The sequence below is a fragment of the Epinephelus moara genome, chromosome 15 (assembly GCF_006386435.1).
Source record: "Epinephelus moara isolate mb chromosome 15, YSFRI_EMoa_1.0, whole genome shotgun sequence".
In the NCBI taxonomy this organism is placed as follows: domain Eukaryota; kingdom Metazoa; phylum Chordata; class Actinopteri; order Perciformes; family Serranidae; genus Epinephelus; species Epinephelus moara.
The window spans coordinates 6,123,449-6,142,580 of NC_065520.1; the positions used below are offsets into that span (position 1 = coordinate 6,123,449).

The window sequence follows — 19,132 nt, forward strand, 5'->3', positions numbered from 1 at the left end:
GTCACAGGTTGGTTGTTCCTGTCTTGTTTTTGTTGTCAAATGCTGCATGACTGCTTTAAATGCAAGTACCCCTTTCTTAATAATGCAAACGAAAGGAATTATGTTTTAATTTTTATTTACAGCTATCCAGCGACGTGTATTAGTAGCGTTGCCTCAACAAGCAAGCATAGCTAAAATTAAGAAAGCTCGAAATGCTAGCTAGCTAGTTAGCACGTTAACTTGAGTGATTCAGTCATACAGGAATAACTAACGTTGACGTTAGCTTTAAAACGTGACATGTTTTTTGTCCCATGCTATGATCGTCATAATCTTTCAAAAAAGGACTGTAATATGATAATAAAACTCATTAGAAACTATTATAATGTATCTTTACCTTGTATATGGTGTACTTACTGTTTTACAAGCTGCTTACATGCCTGTGTATTTATATTTTGTTTTTCATTAAGCACATATATTTAATACATTAATGTATACATCCAGTTCATTCAGTTAATTTATTTGCAACTGTACATTTGTCTACCACTAATTTATATTACTGTATTCTAGATTTAATGTTATATATTATCCCTATATTTCAACTTAAACTATCATTATTTTGTGCCTAAGATTCTCTCTTTTTGTGTGTGTGAAATTCACACAAGTATGTCTTACTGAAGCAAAGAACAAAGTGGAAATGACTGTGGATATGGCATGAAAATCTTCCACTATAAATGTCAAATAAGAATATAACAAGGTGCTTGAAATGAATGCATATTATTTATTAATGTAAATGTATTCCCACAGCATGGCGATCCCTATAGCCATCTTGGACTGTGATCTACTCCTACACGGTCGAGGCCACAAGACCCTGGACCGCTTTGACCTGGACTCTGTCCCAGATGATTTCCTCCTCACGCACTTCGGCTTCCCCAGAGAGTTTATTCTGTATCTGGTGGAGTTACTCAGAGAGGTGAGCGTGTGCTGATCCTCAGTTTTGAACAATTACGTCCAATTAACTATTCATTTAAATGTATGTGTCATTTCTGTGTGTCAGGCTCTCTGCAGACGGACCCAGCGGTCCAGAGCCATCAGCCCTGAGGTCCAGGTGCTGGCTGCTTTGGGATTCTACACATCTGGCTCGTTCCAGACATCTATGGGAGATACTATAGGGATCAGCCAGGCGTCAATGTCAAGATGCGTGTCTAATGTAACCAGAGCCCTTGTGGAGAAAGCTCCCCAGTTCATCACGTTCAACAAGTATGGCTTCATGCTACTAACAACAAAATAAAAGATTAAAAACAACAAGAAGAGGAGGAGAAAGTACATTTAAAGCAGTATTAATGTTTCCCTGACAGAGATACAGCCAGCTCAGAGCAGTCCCTCCAGCAGTTTCAGAGGGTGGCAGGATTCCCAGGAGTTCTGGGGGTGCTGGACTGTGTTCAGGTTTGCTATATTATCCTGCATTAACACTTCTGGACACTTTGTACGCAGGTGACAGCCTCACTGATATTCTTCTCCCTTCACCTCCAGGTCACCATCAAAGCGCCAAACAGCGAAGACTCTTCATATGTAAACAGGAAGGGCTTTCACTCTGTGGGCTGTCAACTGGTTTGTGATGCCAGAGGGTTGTTACTCAGCGCAGAAACACACTGGCCAGGCGGACTCAAAGACACTGAAGTTCTAGAGAGATCTGCTCTCCGCAAACATTTGCAGGACATAGAGGAGGGCTGGCTGCTGGGTGAGACGCATATTTCAGACTTCTTACATCATTCTGTGCAGTCTGAAAACATCAGGAATGAAGTCCTTTTCTTATTTCTGTTTCCTAGGTGACCGTCGTTATCCTCTAAGGAAGTGGTTGATGACTCCGGTTGACTGCCCAGAGTCCCCTGCTGAGTTTCAATATAATCTGGCTCACAGTGCTACACATGAGATAGTGGACAGAACCTTCAGAGCCATACAGACCAGATTCAGATGTTTGGACGGCACCAAAAGATACTTACAGGTATTTTAATCTATGCAAAGCTCCCTGTCAAAAAATGGTAACGCCGGCCTTACGTTAAATCACTTTTCAAGCAGTGTCACTGTTGCAGACAAATTTCCAGTGTTGGAATTGACAAGAATCATCCATCTATCTCCTCTCCTCTCTTGTCCTGCAGTATTCTCCAGAAAGGAGTTCATCCATCCTGCTGGCCTGCTGTGTTCTCCACAACGCCTCCCTGCAGTCTGGATTGGATGCCTGGACTCTGGAGAGAACCGACCCTCTGGAGCAACCCGAGTGCCTCGAACAGAGACCCGAGGACCGCGACATCCAGGCAGAGGACCTCCGAAAACAGCTCATACTCAAACACTTCAGCTGAACTGCTGGTCGGGGTCAAAGGGGATCAAGACTACATTAAAACTGGGACCAGAGCAAACCATCTTTTTTTTTTTAAAGTGGTTAGCATTGCAACCCTCAACAGGATAAGCAGTTACGGAAAATGAATGAATGAATGAATGAATGAATGAATGAACAAACCTGTACAAGTCATATTTAAAGCGAGAAAATCCACAGACACAGTGTTGCTGATGCAGTTTTTTAATATTTTGCTGGTTTCTACTCTACTGACTACACTAAGATAACATAGTTGTATATGGAGGAACATGCAAGACGCTATACAACAAACCAAGACAACATTATACCCAAACACATTTCAAATACGTAGGAAGTGCTTGATTATTCTGTCTCTAACATATCCACGAAGAGGTTTACAATAATCAAGCACTCCCTGGTGTTTAACAACCATCTGAACTGTGTGCAGCTGCTGTGTTATCAAGGTTTCTTTACAAGTTGAAAAAAAACTCACCCTCCCTTATTTTTTAATCCCTCCCCTCTTTACATTGTCCTTCCCCTCAAAAATTCTCTTTTTTTCCTTTCCAACTTAATTCCACAGGTTAAAATCTCGGATTACTATGTCACAATACAAAAACAAGGCCCTTATTTACAACAACTGCACATTAGGTTGTCATTATTTATGTACACTGGTGCATTAAGACTGTTAACGGGTGAGAATGACAGAATGTTTGTGCAACGGGCTGCAGTCACGTGATGTTTTTGTGTACACACAAGATGACGGACACAAAATGAAACAGAGATGAATAAGAAAAAAAACTGAGAAGATGTGTTAATTGTACTGAGTATTTTATAAGTAAGAGTTATTTATTTAAGGATTTGGTCTGTTTTTATAGCGTTTAATTTAAAGGAATACCATGACATTTAATTGTTCAATTTTTTTCTCACATTGTCAGAATAGTGGTGAAGAACTAAAGATTTATTATAAATGTCCCGGTGTTCCTTCAAATTGTGGAGTAACGAAGCTAGTGGTGTTTTACTTCTTGGAATGTTTTAGTCCCCTGATTGGCTTCATCAATATATACACACTTTCTACAAACAGGAATAAATACATCATACACTGCTGTCGCACGAGCTCTTTTAGCATCGATGTTGCTGCTTGGTTTGATGAATTTATGACAGAAAAATATCTACATTAAGCATTATCGTCAATGTTTTAATTATTTAAAAATCCTCTGTGTCTTTTTAGGTCAAGAAACTTCAGCTTGACAGTAATAATTAGCTTTTTGAAGGTGTAATTGTATAAGTTAATGGCATTTTTAAATCACGAGGGAACAAAAAAAGCCCCTCGCAGGTTTTCATGCGACAGCAGTGGAACATAAACACTGTATTACAGTTAAAAGACACAAATAGATCATGTCAAAGTTTTACACTCCATAAAACGGCATGTAAACTACACACCATCATGTAAAACTTCATCATCCTAAATGCCAAAACACAACATACATTTCCTTTTTTTTTTCTTGCATACAATAAATATGCTCTTTTTTTGATGCTCAGAATATATTATAAGTTGTATTTTGGTGTTTTTTGTAAACATTATTTATAAAAAACAAAAACACAAGAACATAAACTAACCTTAAAAACACGTTCAGTATTTCTTTTTTTGTTGCATAAATTAAATATGCTCTTTTTTGATGCTGCAAATATATTATATATATACAATTTTTAGTTCCATAAAAATACTTTTATGTCATGTTTCCCAACCTCTGTCAGGACCCCTTTAGTGGTCCCTTGATATGAAAATATGGTTCCCCCCAAAATTATGCAGAATCTGGATGTGAAAAACTTGAGATGGATTCAAAAAGTGGAAAAATAAAATACACAAAAACAAAAAAAACTGTTTGGTAAGCAGGTCAAACCAAGGCTGGCTCGTAGCAAAGGTGAATCTGACAAGCTTTTACACCCACAGGCGTGTAAATAAAACAATTCCCCTAAATAAATCCTAAACATTAATCCAGTTTATGATTATTCAAAAGAAACAAAAACTATAGTGACGGCAAAATGAGCCCGAAAAGGCAGAGGCCAGCCCTGATTTAAACAAACAATGTGTGATCTAGTTAGGTTTTAAGGTGAGTGTGTGGGCTTTAGGTGTAAGGCCAAGTTGGTCATATTTAACTGAAGTAAGTGGAAGGCACTTTTTAAATGGCACAACTTCCTTTTAAAAAGGACTAGACGTGTTATTTTTTAATATTTAGTTTTGTCTTGGAAAATCCAAGCACCGTGTGCTAACATAAGCTCCCACAGTGGAGGTCCATCAAGTATCCATATGTATTTATATTCACAATTTCTTTAAAGGTACAAAGGTGTATCATTGTGTGTTTCTCTAGACGTTAAAACTACATTTCCCATAAAGCTCGCTTTCCCTCTAAAATGGCTACGCTACATTAGTTCTGGAGAGAAAGTGAGGGAGCCAAAAGCAGCTAATAATTGCTTTCAGTCTGTCTTGACATGGTAAGATAACGGCAGAGGTGAGACCAAGTCGTTGTTTTGCAAGTCCCAAGTAAGCCTTTAGTCTTTACACTCAAGTCCTGTGTCAAGTCTTAGGTCAAGTCCCAACTATTAAACTTTTGAGTTTCGAGTCCTAAACAGGTAATAATGCGCTCTTCACGAACCGTAATGCCATTTTATACAGTAGAGTAATATTTCGTTCATGGATGCTTTTAAAAATTTGTAAGATGTTAAGCTAACTTGTCGGTGAAGATTCTCAGTCATCTAGGTCATGGTAATTGTAGGCTAGCCTGCAACTTCGTACCAGTCATTTAGAACTGAAGAAGCTTCTTGGATGAGAGGCGAAACGTCTTCAAGAAATGCAAGCAAGTCCAGTTGCCTACGATATTAGCACTTACGATGTTAAGCTAACATTAGCTAACTGTTAGCTAATTATGTTACTATTAGTCTCAAGTTACCGTTCTTGGTGCAACTTCAAATGTCATATGCAGCTGAAAGTTGTTGCATCTCTGTCTGTAATTTTTGGTATTCAGTGTACTTATCTTCAATGTCATATTGTCCAACTAGCGCTAAGTAACGCAACATTAGTTATTCATGGTTCTCTCCTGCAACTTGACAACTGTCCGATTAGTTGGGGGATTAAGTGTCGGATTGCTGGGACTGAACAGTGTTAATGTTTGTTGATTCAGGAAATTAATTGATTCGTGGCACACTTTTTAAATAATGTACTTTTTTTGGGCTTTGGGGAAGGTATCAAGTATTTTCTAGTCAAAAGGCTCAATTCCAAGTGAAGTCAAAGTCAAGTTGCAAGTCTTTTGGTTTTGTCAAGTCAAGTCTGAAGTCATGAAATTTTCTGACTTGAGTCTGACTTGAGTCCAAGCCATATGACCTGAGTCCACACTTCTGGATAATACTCTTCTCACATGACTTATCTGTCTTTCCTCTGGACAATGCTCTGACTAGTTTGTGGTGATAAAGTGTTTTTGTGAAAATGCTACAAATTGCGTCTTTAGGTTCATCTTTTGGATTTGTCAAGTCGAGTCTTAAGTCATCAAATTTGTGACTTGAGTCTGACTCTGGTTCGCACCTCTGGACAAAAGCTTAATGCCTCATTTCCACTTGCGTATGTGAGTGGTGTTCATATATCTGTAAATATACAGATGATGCCTCTAGTGTCCAATGCACGGATGAAAAAAAGCCTGTAGCCATGACGTAGAGGCTAATTTTGTCTATTTTTTGCCATCCATTAGTTTGGAATATGCGCTTGGAACATTACTGGGACCAGAACGGGACCTGTCAGGTACGTGGCATGGAATTTGTGGCACAGGTCGAAATATTACGGATATCATGGAGATTCCCATAGGAATGAATGGACTTCTGGTTGCCTCGTCTCCATACACATACGCATGTGGAAACCAGGCGAAAGTAGCTTATATCTGTCTTTTCTCTTGGCGATCATGTGATTAGTTTGTGGTGATAAACTGTTTTCTGTTATAATGCTACAAGTCACATCTTTTGGTTACTGAATACTGGATGTTCTTCAATTAAAGCCTTAGGTTTGTAATGTATTTTAAAATATTCTTCGTTACTGTTTTAAATTAAATATTAACAGATTAGTTGGATTTTAATGTGTAAACGTAGAAATTCCAATAAGATGGTCCCTTTAAAATCAAGTATCTTCAGGTGTGGCAGAGTCTGTTGAAGCAGAGAAGTGAAGCACCGTGTACAGGCAGTGAACCGGCAGTGGAGGGTGGAGGAATTCTTGTCTTGAGGCGTACTGAAAGGGTTGATGATGGATTGATTTTGGTCCAGGTGGATGTTGATATGAAGCCCGCTGAGTTCAGGAATCAGGACGTTGAGGGCTTGTTAGGGGTCAGAGGTTAGAAGTCATGGGAGGAAGGGTCCGGCTGTGTCAGAAAAACTCGGAGGCTCCTTCTGGTTTTGTTTCTCTGAGGAGAAAAAAGGCACTTGATTAATATTAAGGGGACAATAAAAGTTGTTTGTCATTAAAATATCACAATATATGTTTTTCTACCTCCGGTCTAACTCGGGCCTAGTTGTCTGATTGCTGTTGTCAGCTGTGTATCGGCTTGTCTGGACGTGGCCCTCAGACTGTAGCCTCTCCCCCTCTGATGTCACTAAACTCTCCTCCAATGGAGACCCTTCGTTGTAGAAGAGCAGGCTGCGGGAACGGACTGCAACACACAAACACACACATTGGTTTTCATTCTCATGTCATTTCCAAATACAACTATATCTCAGGGTTATAATGAAGTCTAGGGGCCACGGGCAGGGCAGTATTTCAGCCCTTGATGGGTACAGTCTGGCAGACATTGTCCCTCACCACTCAAAGGCTGGTTGCTGGCAGAAAGGAGTGGTACTTAACGTGATGACAGCCTAACCTCTGGTTTCAAAAGGGTTTCCCCAAGGGGAAGAGGCTTAAGGAAGTAAATTTATAGGGAAGTGGAATGCAGCAGAGAGTGAAAGTTGATACTCGTGTCCTCTTTACAAGACTAAACTCCTGGGATCTTTCTCTATCTTTCTTCTTGGTGTGCTTTTATTTTGGAATCTTTTACCGTGAAGTATTAGAAATATAAAGCACAGAGTTGTCGTTAGGGAAATTGCTGAGCAGCAGTTGCAATTCAAAGTTGTTGAACCACAGGTGATGTATTTGTATTTGACCTACCCTGACTGGTGGTGTAGAGGTCCGCTGATGAAAGAGGAGGAGAAGGGGAGGGATGAGAGGAAGAGGAGGATGAGGACAAAGAGGGGGTGTGACTGAGGAGGGAGAGGGGGGAGAAGCAGGGAGAGAAGGAGCCCAACACCAGGACAAAACACACGGCCACCATCTGCATATGAGAGGAGCAAAACACTCACATTGGTAAATTATCACAAAAAGGAGTTCAACAGGGCTATGACTAAGGTTTTTTAATATGTTCTTGACTGATTGATTGATTAGTTACTTGGTCTATAAAATGTCAATCACAGCCCAAAATAATGTCCTCAAATGTCTTGTTTCGTCCACAACCCAAAGATATTTCATAACGACAGTATTAAAATCTATGTGTGTGAGGAGGTTTTAACAAGAACAATATATTTACCATGAGGCATGTCCCTGTTTGGGTTGAGGCTATTTTACATGAACGGGGAACAACTTTCCCTGAAACCAATGATTGAAGCTTCTGCAGCTGCTGCAGGAGAGACCTAAAGAGAGACAAACAGAGAGAAATTAACAATCAAAAAAGGCAGAGTAAGTAGAGAAAAGATTCAAAGAAGAGCGCTGTTTAGTTGAGGATTTTCCTTCCTTGAATCACAGCTTCATCGCCTCACCTCAGGGAAACAACACCAGTTAAATCCTCGGGTATTTTCTCTCTTCTTATAGTTTAAAGTCAGCTTTATCCACCTGATTTACTGCTGCTGTGTCAGCTAGCCAGAGTGAGTGAGGAGTACCACAGAGTTGGACAGAGCACACCAGTAAAACCAGTAGACTACAGTGTGAGTGTGATCTGGAGAGCAGGGTTCTGATGGTATGAGCTGTCAGTGGCTGGGAGGACTCACTCTGACCACTAGGTGGAGACAGAGAACCGCTTACAGCTGCAAACCAGCCTGCAGCGAGTCAGTCAACTGTTAAATAAGCTGGAAACTAAAGCGGACAATAAAGTGGTCAATCAGATGTTTCATGTCTGTCACATGCACCAGACTGTAGTATTGCACTGTGAATTGCCAGCTGTAATAAACTTATATGGGATGATGCTGAGCAGCATTTCTCACACAGGACTTTGATGTGAAACCACAGTGATTCACTGTTAACGTTATTACTGCTTTTAATACAATTTTTATACTGCCAAAGGTCATGCTGGTTGGCTTTGTGAATATGTGTGTGTGTGACTTTGCAGCACATGAACGGAAAATTTTAATGAACTTATTAAATGAATGTGTGTTGGGGGAGCTAGCGGTTTCCCTCTGCTTTCATTGTTTGTGCTAAGCTAGGCTAAACATATTGTGAATGTCTATCTGCGCTGGACACACATAGAGATGAAATTATGATCAATATTTGTCTGGCTCAAGCTACAAGACAACAAATAAACACCTCCAGAAAGTCCATGTTTGAGTGTCTGGTCTAGTCGACTTTTAAATACTCACTGAATGCCAAATCTGTCCAATGGGATGTCGAAACAACATGGACCGAATCACTGTGAGATCATGCTTATAACAGCAATCACTTCTGGGTGGCGACTGATTTGATGTGAAATCAGTAAACTTGTTTATTAATGTTTTCATTTCAGCCATAACTGTAACACTTCAAGATTTAAAGTTAAACACGGTGGTCCGACATGTCTGACGTTTCTCCTGTGCCTTTTTTACGCACTGTATTGGTTGGCTAGCGTCTTTGATAAACAACATCTACTGCCACAAAAGCAAAGTGTTGTATTGCTGTGGACGGGGACCATATAAAAATGTATTTTAGCAACCTAAAATTTTTTTATTCCAGTTTACATGTTTGCTTTTGTCAACAGAATCTGGTGGCTTTGACAGCCAGGTAAAGTGCTGAAAATATTCTAAATATAGCGTACACTTAAACTGATATGGATTTTTTTAGGTGTGTTATATATTGTGGTGTAGTGCACATTTTTTCTTGCATACTTTCTTTATTTCTATATGTTAAAATTTCTCTATGGCTATACACCGTATAAGAGCTGTAACATGTCCTAATTTCCCTCAGGGGATCAATAGTGTTGCAAATTTCTGAGATGCACAAAGACTGAGGTGTTTTGTAATCCCATGTGTGATGGGACAAATGTTTGGCTTGACACAAAATTGACTAATAAAAATTACACAAATATGGAGTTATTCTCGTACACCTAATAGACCGGTGGCACTAACTTGGTTCTGTATGAATCCAAGTGGACGTGCAGTAAAAAGAAACCACTGCACGGAGAACAAAACGACCGCTAATAACTGCATTTGGGGCATTTTTAGGAACTCACAACTTAAATTTAGCTCATTCATTTAAAAGCTTTTTTTTTTAGACCTGCACATTTTCTGGACTTTATGTGAGAGTGAGCGTGCTGACTCATGTTCCTCCAGTTTGTGCCAACTCATTGTTCCTCTGTGTGGTGGTTTAACATATTCATCAGTGTGTGAGTGTGAGTGTGAGTGTGTGAGTGTGTGTGTGGTGGGAAGGGAGGGGGGTTTGCCTTCCATGATGAAAGCTACTGTTAACTCGCAGCTTTAATGACAGGCTGAGGCCGCCACAGACAGACAGACATAGAGACAGACCCCCCCTCAACGCTCTACACCACCACACCCACCCACCCACCCACCCATCTACCCACTCAAGGATAATAGCAGATTGGTTTCATATTGTTATAATAACAGAGGAGACAAACAGAGCTGGGTGAGTCTGAGAGCAGACAAATTTCTGTTTAGACTCGTAGAATTCTCTCAATCTAACACACACTGCATATAAACTGAAAGGGTTTTAGAAAATGAATACGAGCACGTATAACCGACAGTCGAGAGCGTTTGTCCTGTGAAGACTATATGACTGCAGCTCGGCTTGCAGCTACAATAATCGTTATTTCTCCAAGAGAGATTAAAGAAAAATGAGCCCTGCTGCAGCACAGATCATTCAGCTCTCAGCTTATCAAGCTGCATTCTTTGCAGACGCGTTGCTATTTTCAGTGATGATAATCCAAACATCATTACAAGAATGTCGGCCCTTTGTTATTAGTGTTTGGAGCCAGCTCACAACAGCTTCAGCCTGTTCAGAGACACGACAGCAAGAACTGTGGTTATGATACTGAAATTTGCAACTTTGATACGACACCTTGAAAAATATCGAGGGCATATGATTTAAAATTTTTATTCAAAGATAAATATTATATATGAAAACTCTTTTGTTGATTAGTAGCAGAGACATAAAGGCCCAGACACACCAAACCGATATCAGGAAACTGGTGGTGACAATGTTGCCTGTGTCTCGGCCAAGAAGTTTTACTTGAACACGCCACCAAGACTACAGCCAACGCCAACTAGCACGTACATTCTGCACCTGTGTGAGAGGAAATAACTCTCAGTTGCTCAGTGGCGCACAAAGCCAAAAAAAACTCCATTTCCATGATATGAAATTACCCAGATCTTCCACACTGTGGGGCCCATGGAGCAAGTGTACAAGAGACGAGTGTGGCTGAGCGGCTAACTTCCGCCAGTGCTCCGGTTTAGTGCTCCGCTAACTGGAATTGAGATAAAAGTATTAAATCATGCGGTTCTAATAAACTTTTGAAATGTTATCTGACCAAATGGATCAAATCCCAACAGTGAAACGAGTCATTTTACGGGGGTTGTGGCGCACAAAAAAATTTATCTACTAATTTACAGACGTTTCTTTCCCAATTTATGTTAATGGTATAAAGTCTTGTACCATTGTCTTGTCTTGTTGTAATTCCACTTTTGGCCACTATGTAAGCTCAGCTTCAAAGCCCAACGCTGTTCCTGGGGGCTTGGCAGTTGGCAGTGGCCTGTATTCTACATTCAAAAAGGGAAACCGGAAGACTGTCATGACGCTGGTTAGCCAGTTAGCACATTAACAACTCAACCTGATGCTGAAAGAACAAAACATATTTACTGTGCACTAGCAAACAATACATCAAACATTTATGAACCATTTCTGCTAAAGAGCTAAATGGCTAAAAACATAATCTTACCGATTATAACAAGTTTGTTTACGCCCTCTTGACTTTAGTCTTTTGTTTACTTTCCTCACTTCTGTTTCTCTGCTCATGCGATGAGCTGAACTGCCAAACAGAGTGATTTCATTCATCAACAGGCTCTGCAATCTCTGATGGCCAACAAGGGCCGACAATGACCAACAGTGCGAGACCCGAAACTCGGGCGACAGACACTCATCAACGGCAACGCTGATCGATCAGGTCAGGCAGGTGGTACAACATTAATGGGTGAACAACGCTAATGTCAGCTGGAGTGTGATTGTGTGTGTGTGTGTGTGTGTGTGTGTGTGTGTGTGAGTGCCTCACCTATTGGCGGTCTCCAGGTTTTCTACTTTTCTCCACAGGTCGCTGTTTTCTGACGTGTAGCTCTCCACCCTGACAGACAAAGAGACACAGAGTCCTGTCAGCATCTTTAATGATCTTTTACTCTGATCACAAACAATTTCACTCATCAGGGCCGAATTCATTTTGACATTTGAATTCTTTTGTAAATAATTGATGTACCCAGCACACAAATGGATCTGCAGGATGAGAGACTTCCCAACTGTCCTCTCATCCCTCTTCATTTTCTCTTCCTCCGTCATCTCCTGCTAATCCTATTTATATCTTTTATCAACTTAACATCTTGTTAATCTTCTGCTTTGTTACTCATAATCCTCCTGATCTCTTGCTATGTTTGGTCTGAGTACGGCTCACTCATACACATTCTTTTCAGAGAGTCATCCTGCTGGTTTCTTTGTAAGGGGTCCTTCAATAATCCTGTCCAAAGAGAACACAAAGACGGAGAAGGATTTCTGTTTTTACACACTTCCTCTTTCCTTACTGTTGTTAAAGTCAACTCTCCCCCGACTAATAGTGTTTGGGTACGACCTGTATGAATGTCTTCGGGTGCTTTTTGCTATGGAAATGTCTTAAAATCAAGCCCACATTTTCACCTCCCTTTCACTCTCTGACCCATGTGTTCAGCAGGTTACTGGAGTCCTGCCATGGCAATGAATTGCCAGAAAAACAAAGGAGAGAAGAGAGGAAAGAGTTTCTGCTCACTTTTAGTGATGAAATACATCCTGTACGTATTATGTGTTCATCTGGACATCTGTACCTGACCCTAAAGGAGATAGGCTGCTAGTTCAATCCCCTGCAGAGCTTTTGTGTGTGGCACCAAACTCAGCTCTAACTTCAACTCTCAGGCTCACTTGGGCATTTCACCAATCTATCTTTTCTCCTTTTTTCAGTTGTATTTTTCTTTTTTTTGTGCGAGCAATGCAGATGAAGAACATAAAATTATGTATAAAAAGCCCTGTGGTTGGACTCAACCTCATTGGCCATCATGGCCGCTTTCTGGAACAAATGCAACGCTCTTAAACACATTGTTAGACAGCTCGGAGGAGTGGAAGAGAAAAGTTATTCATTTATTGCATAGACACTGCTGTGCAACTGGCTGTTCGAGCATTTTTAACAGCTGGGCTGGCATGAAACTGGTTGAAATAACAGTAATAATTCAGCAGTAGAACATTTATCTCCATGATTCGATGACAAATTGCATTTTAAAAAATCATGCTCTACTGAAAAACATCAAATGATGATGATGAATGCATCTGACCGTGGAGGTTGAGAAACATTTTGATAAGAAACATCCATTAATTTGGTCTTTTCATAGGATTTGTTGACTGTTCAGAAAAATACTGAGTCGCACCATTATTTATTGAATCGATTTTTTTAAAATTGTTTTTCCTGGCTGGACAATTCTAAATAATCATAACCACTGATGTACTGTACTTTAATACCATTTAAAAGAACTATAATGAGAAAAAAAGGGCTTGGAAATCGCAAAAAGACAGCCAGATATAAAGGTAAACCAAAAGGAGTGGAAAACGGATGGAAACACGGGGACAAAGAGTTTTTCCAAGCCTTACTTTTTCTCCAGACATTCCACATATTCTTTCTTCTTCCTCCGACTCTCCTGAGCTGAGATCTGGATAGAAAAACAAAGAAATATCAGCAAGATGCAAAGACAATTTGTCAAGTTACTAAAGACATATTATGCAGGATTTTCCTTAAAAAAAACAATGCATAGACTCATACTGAAGTAATCCCTCTCAGTTATCACTTATGAGTCACTAGAAGTGTGTGGCGGTGGATATTTCTCTGCAGAGACTCTGATCTCTGCCTGTATTTTCTTATTTTCCTCTTATTTTCTGAGCTTGGGACATTTATGAGTGTGTAGTCCCACAGAGCTCAGGTGAAGTCGGGGCTTTATGAAAAGATACTGACCAGGTGCCAGATCATAAGAAGCACGCATCCAAAAGACACAGTGCTGGAAAAATGTAAATATAGCGAGGGGAAACGCCAAAGGAGAGCGAATCTGAGGATGGCTTTTACTTGCAATTAAAAGCTGCGGTGTTTACCTTGTTTTTAATCTTCCGCCGGACCCTCTTCAGTGCCTTCTCTTCACTCTTAGTGAGAGGAAGTTTGTTAGGTACTGGGTAACCCTCGGCAACTAGGGTCCTCTTCTCTTCTTCCGTCAGCAAGAGGGGTCCTGAACCCTGCAGCTTCTGCACAATGACACAAAGGAACTTCATCGATACATTCACAACTGTTATCACAATTTTTTAAAGGGGACCTGTTTGGTTCATTTTAAGGTTTATATTTGTACTTTGGGTTTCTACTAGAACATGTTAACATGCTTTAATGTTCACAAAACACTTTATTTTCCTCATACTGTCTGTGCTGGAACACCTGTGTTCACTCTCTGTCAGAAACGCTCCGTTTTAGCGCCTGTCTCTTTCAGAACCCCTCCTGAAAAAGCACAATCTGCTCTGATTGGTCAGTGTTTCCAGGTTTTCTGCATCTTGACATCTCTGCACTGCCAGGAACTGACCGTAATAGAGTGGAGTGGCACTTTCTCTGGATAAAAATCTCCAATTAAAGCTTGCAAACCAAAATCTTTACAACTGGAAATGTTCCAGCAGGAATATGACCCGAAATCGAGGAGAAATTAACAGCATCAGGAACCAAGATTACATATTTCCCAGCACGTAGCTACATGTAGCTACATGTAGTAGTGTACATAATGTAAACACCTGCCTGGAGCATATGACCATATAGAAACCTGGCATGAGCTGACATCAGTTTGTAGCCAAACTTTAAAAAAAAAACACAGCTGGAAACAAGAGCATTCAGAACGATCTAAAGCCTGTGGTCTTTGCTCACAGGGATTACTTTAACACACGTTTACCTCATTATTTGAAACTGGCAACGTTTGATATCAACATCTGACATTGTAACGTTGTATATATGGCAGAAAATAAGGAAAAGCATATTTAGGTCCCCTTAAAAATAACCCCCGCAGGCGACTGACTCATCAGCTTTCCCTTTGAACAATACGAAACAACACAGCTTCTTCATGTGGTGATTTTACTGCAGCTCAGATGCATCATTACCAAATCAAACATCTTTTGCTGACGTTGAACAATTGCGTGTAAACATTTGGTCATAAGGAATTACATTATGGCATCAGTGCACATGTGATTCATTTGTTCAGAGAAAAGCTGCTGAATCGGGCAGACAATGGCCAGACACTGGACTGACTGAATTTCACTGAATAGGCCCCATTTTGTCAGCAGACTATCGGGCTGATTGAACCCCATAATGACAGCTGTGCCACACACCAAAATGTGCACTTAGTCCATTCAACTATTTGTTCCGTCGGGAATAATAATGAAAACCAAGAGTGGAGATGGGGAGCAGAAAGATACAGAGTGTTTCTTTTACTTACATGTGGTGCAGTGAGGAGAGGTGAAGAAGAGATGGCTGAGGAGGAGGAGGAGGAAGAAGAGGAGGAGGCACGACCTCCTGGCCTCTGTTGTGGTTGAGGGGAAGACGGTGGCAAGGGGAGGTGTGGGGAAGAGGGAGGGAGGGAGCCGTCACTGTCGCCGTGGTTACTGCTGGGAGGGGTGGGCGGGAGCTGGAGAGCGTCGTCTAAAAGGAGAGGAGGGTGTTGATTGAGTGCTGCTACTTTTAACTGAGACATCATGCTTTTGTTGACAACTGAAACAACACATGAGATCTCTGTTGGCGTTGTTCTGAAAACTAAAAAGTGACTTTGTACTTCTCAAGTGGATTGCTGTGATCACTGGCATAAAGGTAGAGAGATACAGATACAAAGGCAGGAAGTTAGACCTTCTGAAAGGCTGTTTCTGTCCTGAACTGGTCTGTCAGGTTGAGAGTTTATCAATCAGATGGTGAGTTTTAGAATTAGTTTGAAGCATTTGACAGCTTGGGATAAAGCTGTGCCTAACAAGACAAGTTTAGGGGAATAAAAACCCATAAAAGTCTTTCAATCAACATACGTTTGTGGGTTTTTATTCCCCTGAACTGGAATAAAAATGGGTTAATTTGTCAACATTTGAATGTTGTGACCATATTTTCTTGAAAACATTGCAAGTCTTGTGGACATAGGTGTAGATTTCAGGGGGGACGCAGGTGATGCATATTTCAAACATGTGAATTTGTCTCCCCTGATACATTTATTCAAACAAAATAAAAGACATTTCAACCATAAATTGTTGCAGAAAAGGCTCAAATTGGTGCTTAAAATTCCCCAATATGCAAGAAATAAAGTGTGTGATGCTCAAAATTTCCTTTGCCAGGATTCGAAACAATTTTTTATGTGTCCCCCACCAATTCTGAAACAAAACCTTCGCCGCTGTTTGTGGCGACTGGATACATTCCTTTGTGTCACTTGCTTATTGCTGGTGATTTCAATTTTGATACTAATGTAACGTGTGTGTGTGTGTGTGTGTGTGTGTGTGTGTGTGTGTGTTTGTGTACCGCTGGGCAGGCTTAGGTACTGTCCAATCTCTCTGGGTTCATCTTTAATGGCTACTGGCTTCACACTGTCTTGACTGGGCTCCTACAGAAACAGAAACAACAGTAACACCGATGAACTAACCACTTAACATCAATAAAAACATCATATGTAGCATTTTGTTGTCTGATGGATGCTAACCGTGTGTTTCCATGGTGACCCTCGATGTGGTGGGGCGGGGTTTAATATGAGAGGCGGGCCTTCCAGAGGCTGAGGGTCTAACCTTTGACCAACATCTGGCTCCTCTTGTTTCACCAAGATGGCCGACAGGTCCTGACTGAAGCTCCATTCAAATTCTGTAAGAGAAACAAAATACCATCAAATCAAAGACATTTTTTTCAACACCAAAGCTAAATTGGATCCGTTTGGCGATGGGCAACTCTGTATTTTGTCAATCCTTGCTGAATAACTTTATTTAAAACACCTCAGAGTAGCCCCACCTTTTAAAATCAGTAACTAAAACTAACTTGACCATATTTCTCTTCAGGGACCTTCAGGGAGGTCTTCCAATGGGAAGTAACTGGTAGCTTATAAATCACACTTTCAAAGAGCTTCCCCCAAAACATTCAAGCACTTCCTGACAAAACTGGTTATTACAGACTGCTGGACGACGACGCTTTGGCAACTGTGGTGCATAATTTGTCTCCAGCGAGTGTGTATCTGCCCTGAAATAAAAGATGGGCTGAACCAGCAACTCGTCTTCAGTATCCTTCTTGAAAAAAGAAACGGCTGCTGCCTTTAAACACTGCAGAAAATATGCATAATTGGGTGTCCCAACAATGCAATTTTAAAGGAGTTTCCCTAAAACACAATAAGGATATATATATAAAAGCATCTCGCAGGTACTCCATTGTTTAGTCTACTGTGACCTGCAGGAAGTATTTTTAGAAACATAAGTGCCACTGCAGGGCTGCAGGGAAACTAGTCGGCAGCACTCCTGGTGTATTTGGTGTCCTAGTGGGCAAGATGATGAAGAGGCTCCAGTCCTGCCTAGCAGGCAATGAACTTAAAACTCATGAACTTTTCACACCATTTAAAAGTTGAACTTTATCAAATGAACAGCATCAAATCATCACATTTTAAGGTTAATATCAGGAACAAAATCTGTCCTGAAGGGGTCTTATTTTCAAGGCCTGTCCCCAACCAACAATGCAACATGCAACACAGCACCTGCCCCGCCAGCTGCACATATGCTCAGTTAGTTCTGCAATTAGTTCCCGACCAGAAACTGCAAATCTTTAAAGTGATCATTTTCATAGTTGTGAAACTAATATATTTTAATATTACAGTAATTCAAGAAATACAATTTAAATCAATACTTTTTGCTCACTCTGACACAAAGCCCGCAATCAGAGGATTCAAATGTTAAAATATTATATTAAATAATTATAATAAGTTTTATTTATTTTATTTTATTTTTCTACCCATACCCACAAATTGACCAAATAAAATTCAGACAAAATAAGGTGATTTGTCCCCAGCATGGGTACCTGACCTGATGCAGGACTCTGATTTAGACATCACTGTTCTGCTTTTTTTTTTTTTTTCCCAAAAGGTTTAAAAGGAGAATTCCACCAACTGTACACATGTGGATCAGTTTACTTGACATGAGAAGTACTACTCAGCCTGTGAGGACAAGTGCTTACTCCCACAGGAAAATAAAATTCAAAATCAGATCTCTTCTTTGTCCAGCCTATTTCTCATAGACATAACTGAGCTCAATATAACATCAATGTGAGATTTTGATCGTTTTCTCTTTTTCCTCTCCCACTGCAGTAATCCTTATTTATCTGAAATAATCAGCTCTTGAGATAACAGTAAGATCCAAAAGAAAATATGACTGGCTTATAAAAGAGCCTGCACAATATCAGACATTTGTCGTAGCGATCAAGTTCAAGTCTTAACTTTGTACTTTTTATATTCTTGAGTTGAGCACAGCAAAATAACTCGTGCTGATTTATTCTTTTGCTCTTCATTTTTCCTAAGGCGAGGCTTTAGAAGAAACAGACCAGAATTTAGGAGTCTCCAAATAAGAGGCTGATTTATTTCTCATGAGAAAAAGAAAAGACTATTGTGAGCAGCAAAATTTTCCTCTAGGCTGCCTTCTGTGAGAAATCAGAGAAAATGCCAGATTAGTTTTGAGACTTTTAATTTGTATCAGAAAGCCTGCACTACAAACCAGTGTTTGGGAGTTTGGGTCTAATGAAATGACCCATACTTGGGACTAAAATATGGAACATCTCAACTTTCGCTGCATAAATTTGAACCAGTCTTTTTCTTAAACTGTCTCTCGCAGTTATTTTGTTCAAAATTATGTTCTGTTTATTTGGACGTTGCTTGTCCACACAGTTTATAATAATAGACTCACTAATGGGTGCACCAGAGCTGAAGGTTAACTATGTATGCTTTCAATTAAGGCCATTTTAAAGGTGAGCTGCTGATTAGGCACCGCTCCAAGGGAACCTCATTAGGCACAAGTTTACCGAACAGTCGATATGAGCGTTTTAACGTAAAATTGAAAGAAACCAAACATTTTTAGAGTCAAATAGATACAAATAAAAGCAGCTACAGGTCGAGAATGAGAAGTGTTTTCATTTTAAATACCTTAATAAATAATTTTAGAATAAGACGTGAGCATCAGGACACTTTGATGTTTGTCACGACGCACACACAGCCAAAAAGCTCCTGTGGTGTATGGAAAGAGCAGTAGCAGTT

General features: G+C 40.2%; 2 protein-coding genes across 3 annotated transcripts in view; one reads left to right on the plus strand and one right to left on the minus strand.

The window, feature by feature from the left end:
• Window positions 1-4,955, plus strand: harbi1 (harbinger transposase derived 1). Its single transcript, XM_050063495.1, has 7 exons — window positions 1-61; window positions 784-949; window positions 1,034-1,236; window positions 1,335-1,422; window positions 1,510-1,717; window positions 1,806-1,981; window positions 2,136-4,955. Exons 2-7 carry the CDS (start codon window positions 785-787, stop codon window positions 2,334-2,336), a joined length of 1,041 nt encoding a protein of 346 aa, XP_049919452.1. The 5' UTR covers window positions 1-61; window position 784; the 3' UTR covers window positions 2,337-4,955.
• Window positions 2,539-19,132, minus strand: part of creb3l1 (cAMP responsive element binding protein 3-like 1) — a 42,967-nt gene continuing 26,373 nt past the window's right edge. For both annotated transcript variants that reach the window (XM_050063494.1, XM_050063493.1), the window contains 10 exons: window positions 16,559-16,713; window positions 16,381-16,462; window positions 15,326-15,528; window positions 13,956-14,102; window positions 13,464-13,522; window positions 11,857-11,925; window positions 7,921-8,023; window positions 7,506-7,668; window positions 6,855-7,014; window positions 2,539-6,768 (listed from right to left, as the gene is read on the minus strand). In XM_050063494.1, the coding sequence (XP_049919451.1) occupies window positions 6,732-6,768; window positions 6,855-7,014; window positions 7,506-7,668; window positions 7,921-8,023; window positions 11,857-11,925; window positions 13,464-13,522; window positions 13,956-14,102; window positions 15,326-15,528; window positions 16,381-16,462; window positions 16,559-16,713 (1,178 nt within the window). In that variant the 3' untranslated portion in view covers window positions 2,539-6,731. The remainder of the gene's footprint in view (window positions 6,769-6,854; window positions 7,015-7,505; window positions 7,669-7,920; window positions 8,024-11,856; window positions 11,926-13,463; window positions 13,523-13,955; window positions 14,103-15,325; window positions 15,529-16,380; window positions 16,463-16,558; window positions 16,714-19,132) is intronic.

Coding starts and splice junctions, on each gene's coding strand:
- harbi1 (XM_050063495.1), top strand. CDS start 785: ATGGCGATCCCTATAGCCATCTTGGACTGTGATCTACTCCTACACGGT. Junction 950..1,033: donor TGGTGGAGTTACTCAGAGAG/GTGAGCGTGTGC, acceptor TCTGTGTGTCAG/GCTCTCTGCAGACGGACCCA. Junction 1,237..1,334: donor CAGTTCATCACGTTCAACAA/GTATGGCTTCAT, acceptor TTTCCCTGACAG/AGATACAGCCAGCTCAGAGC.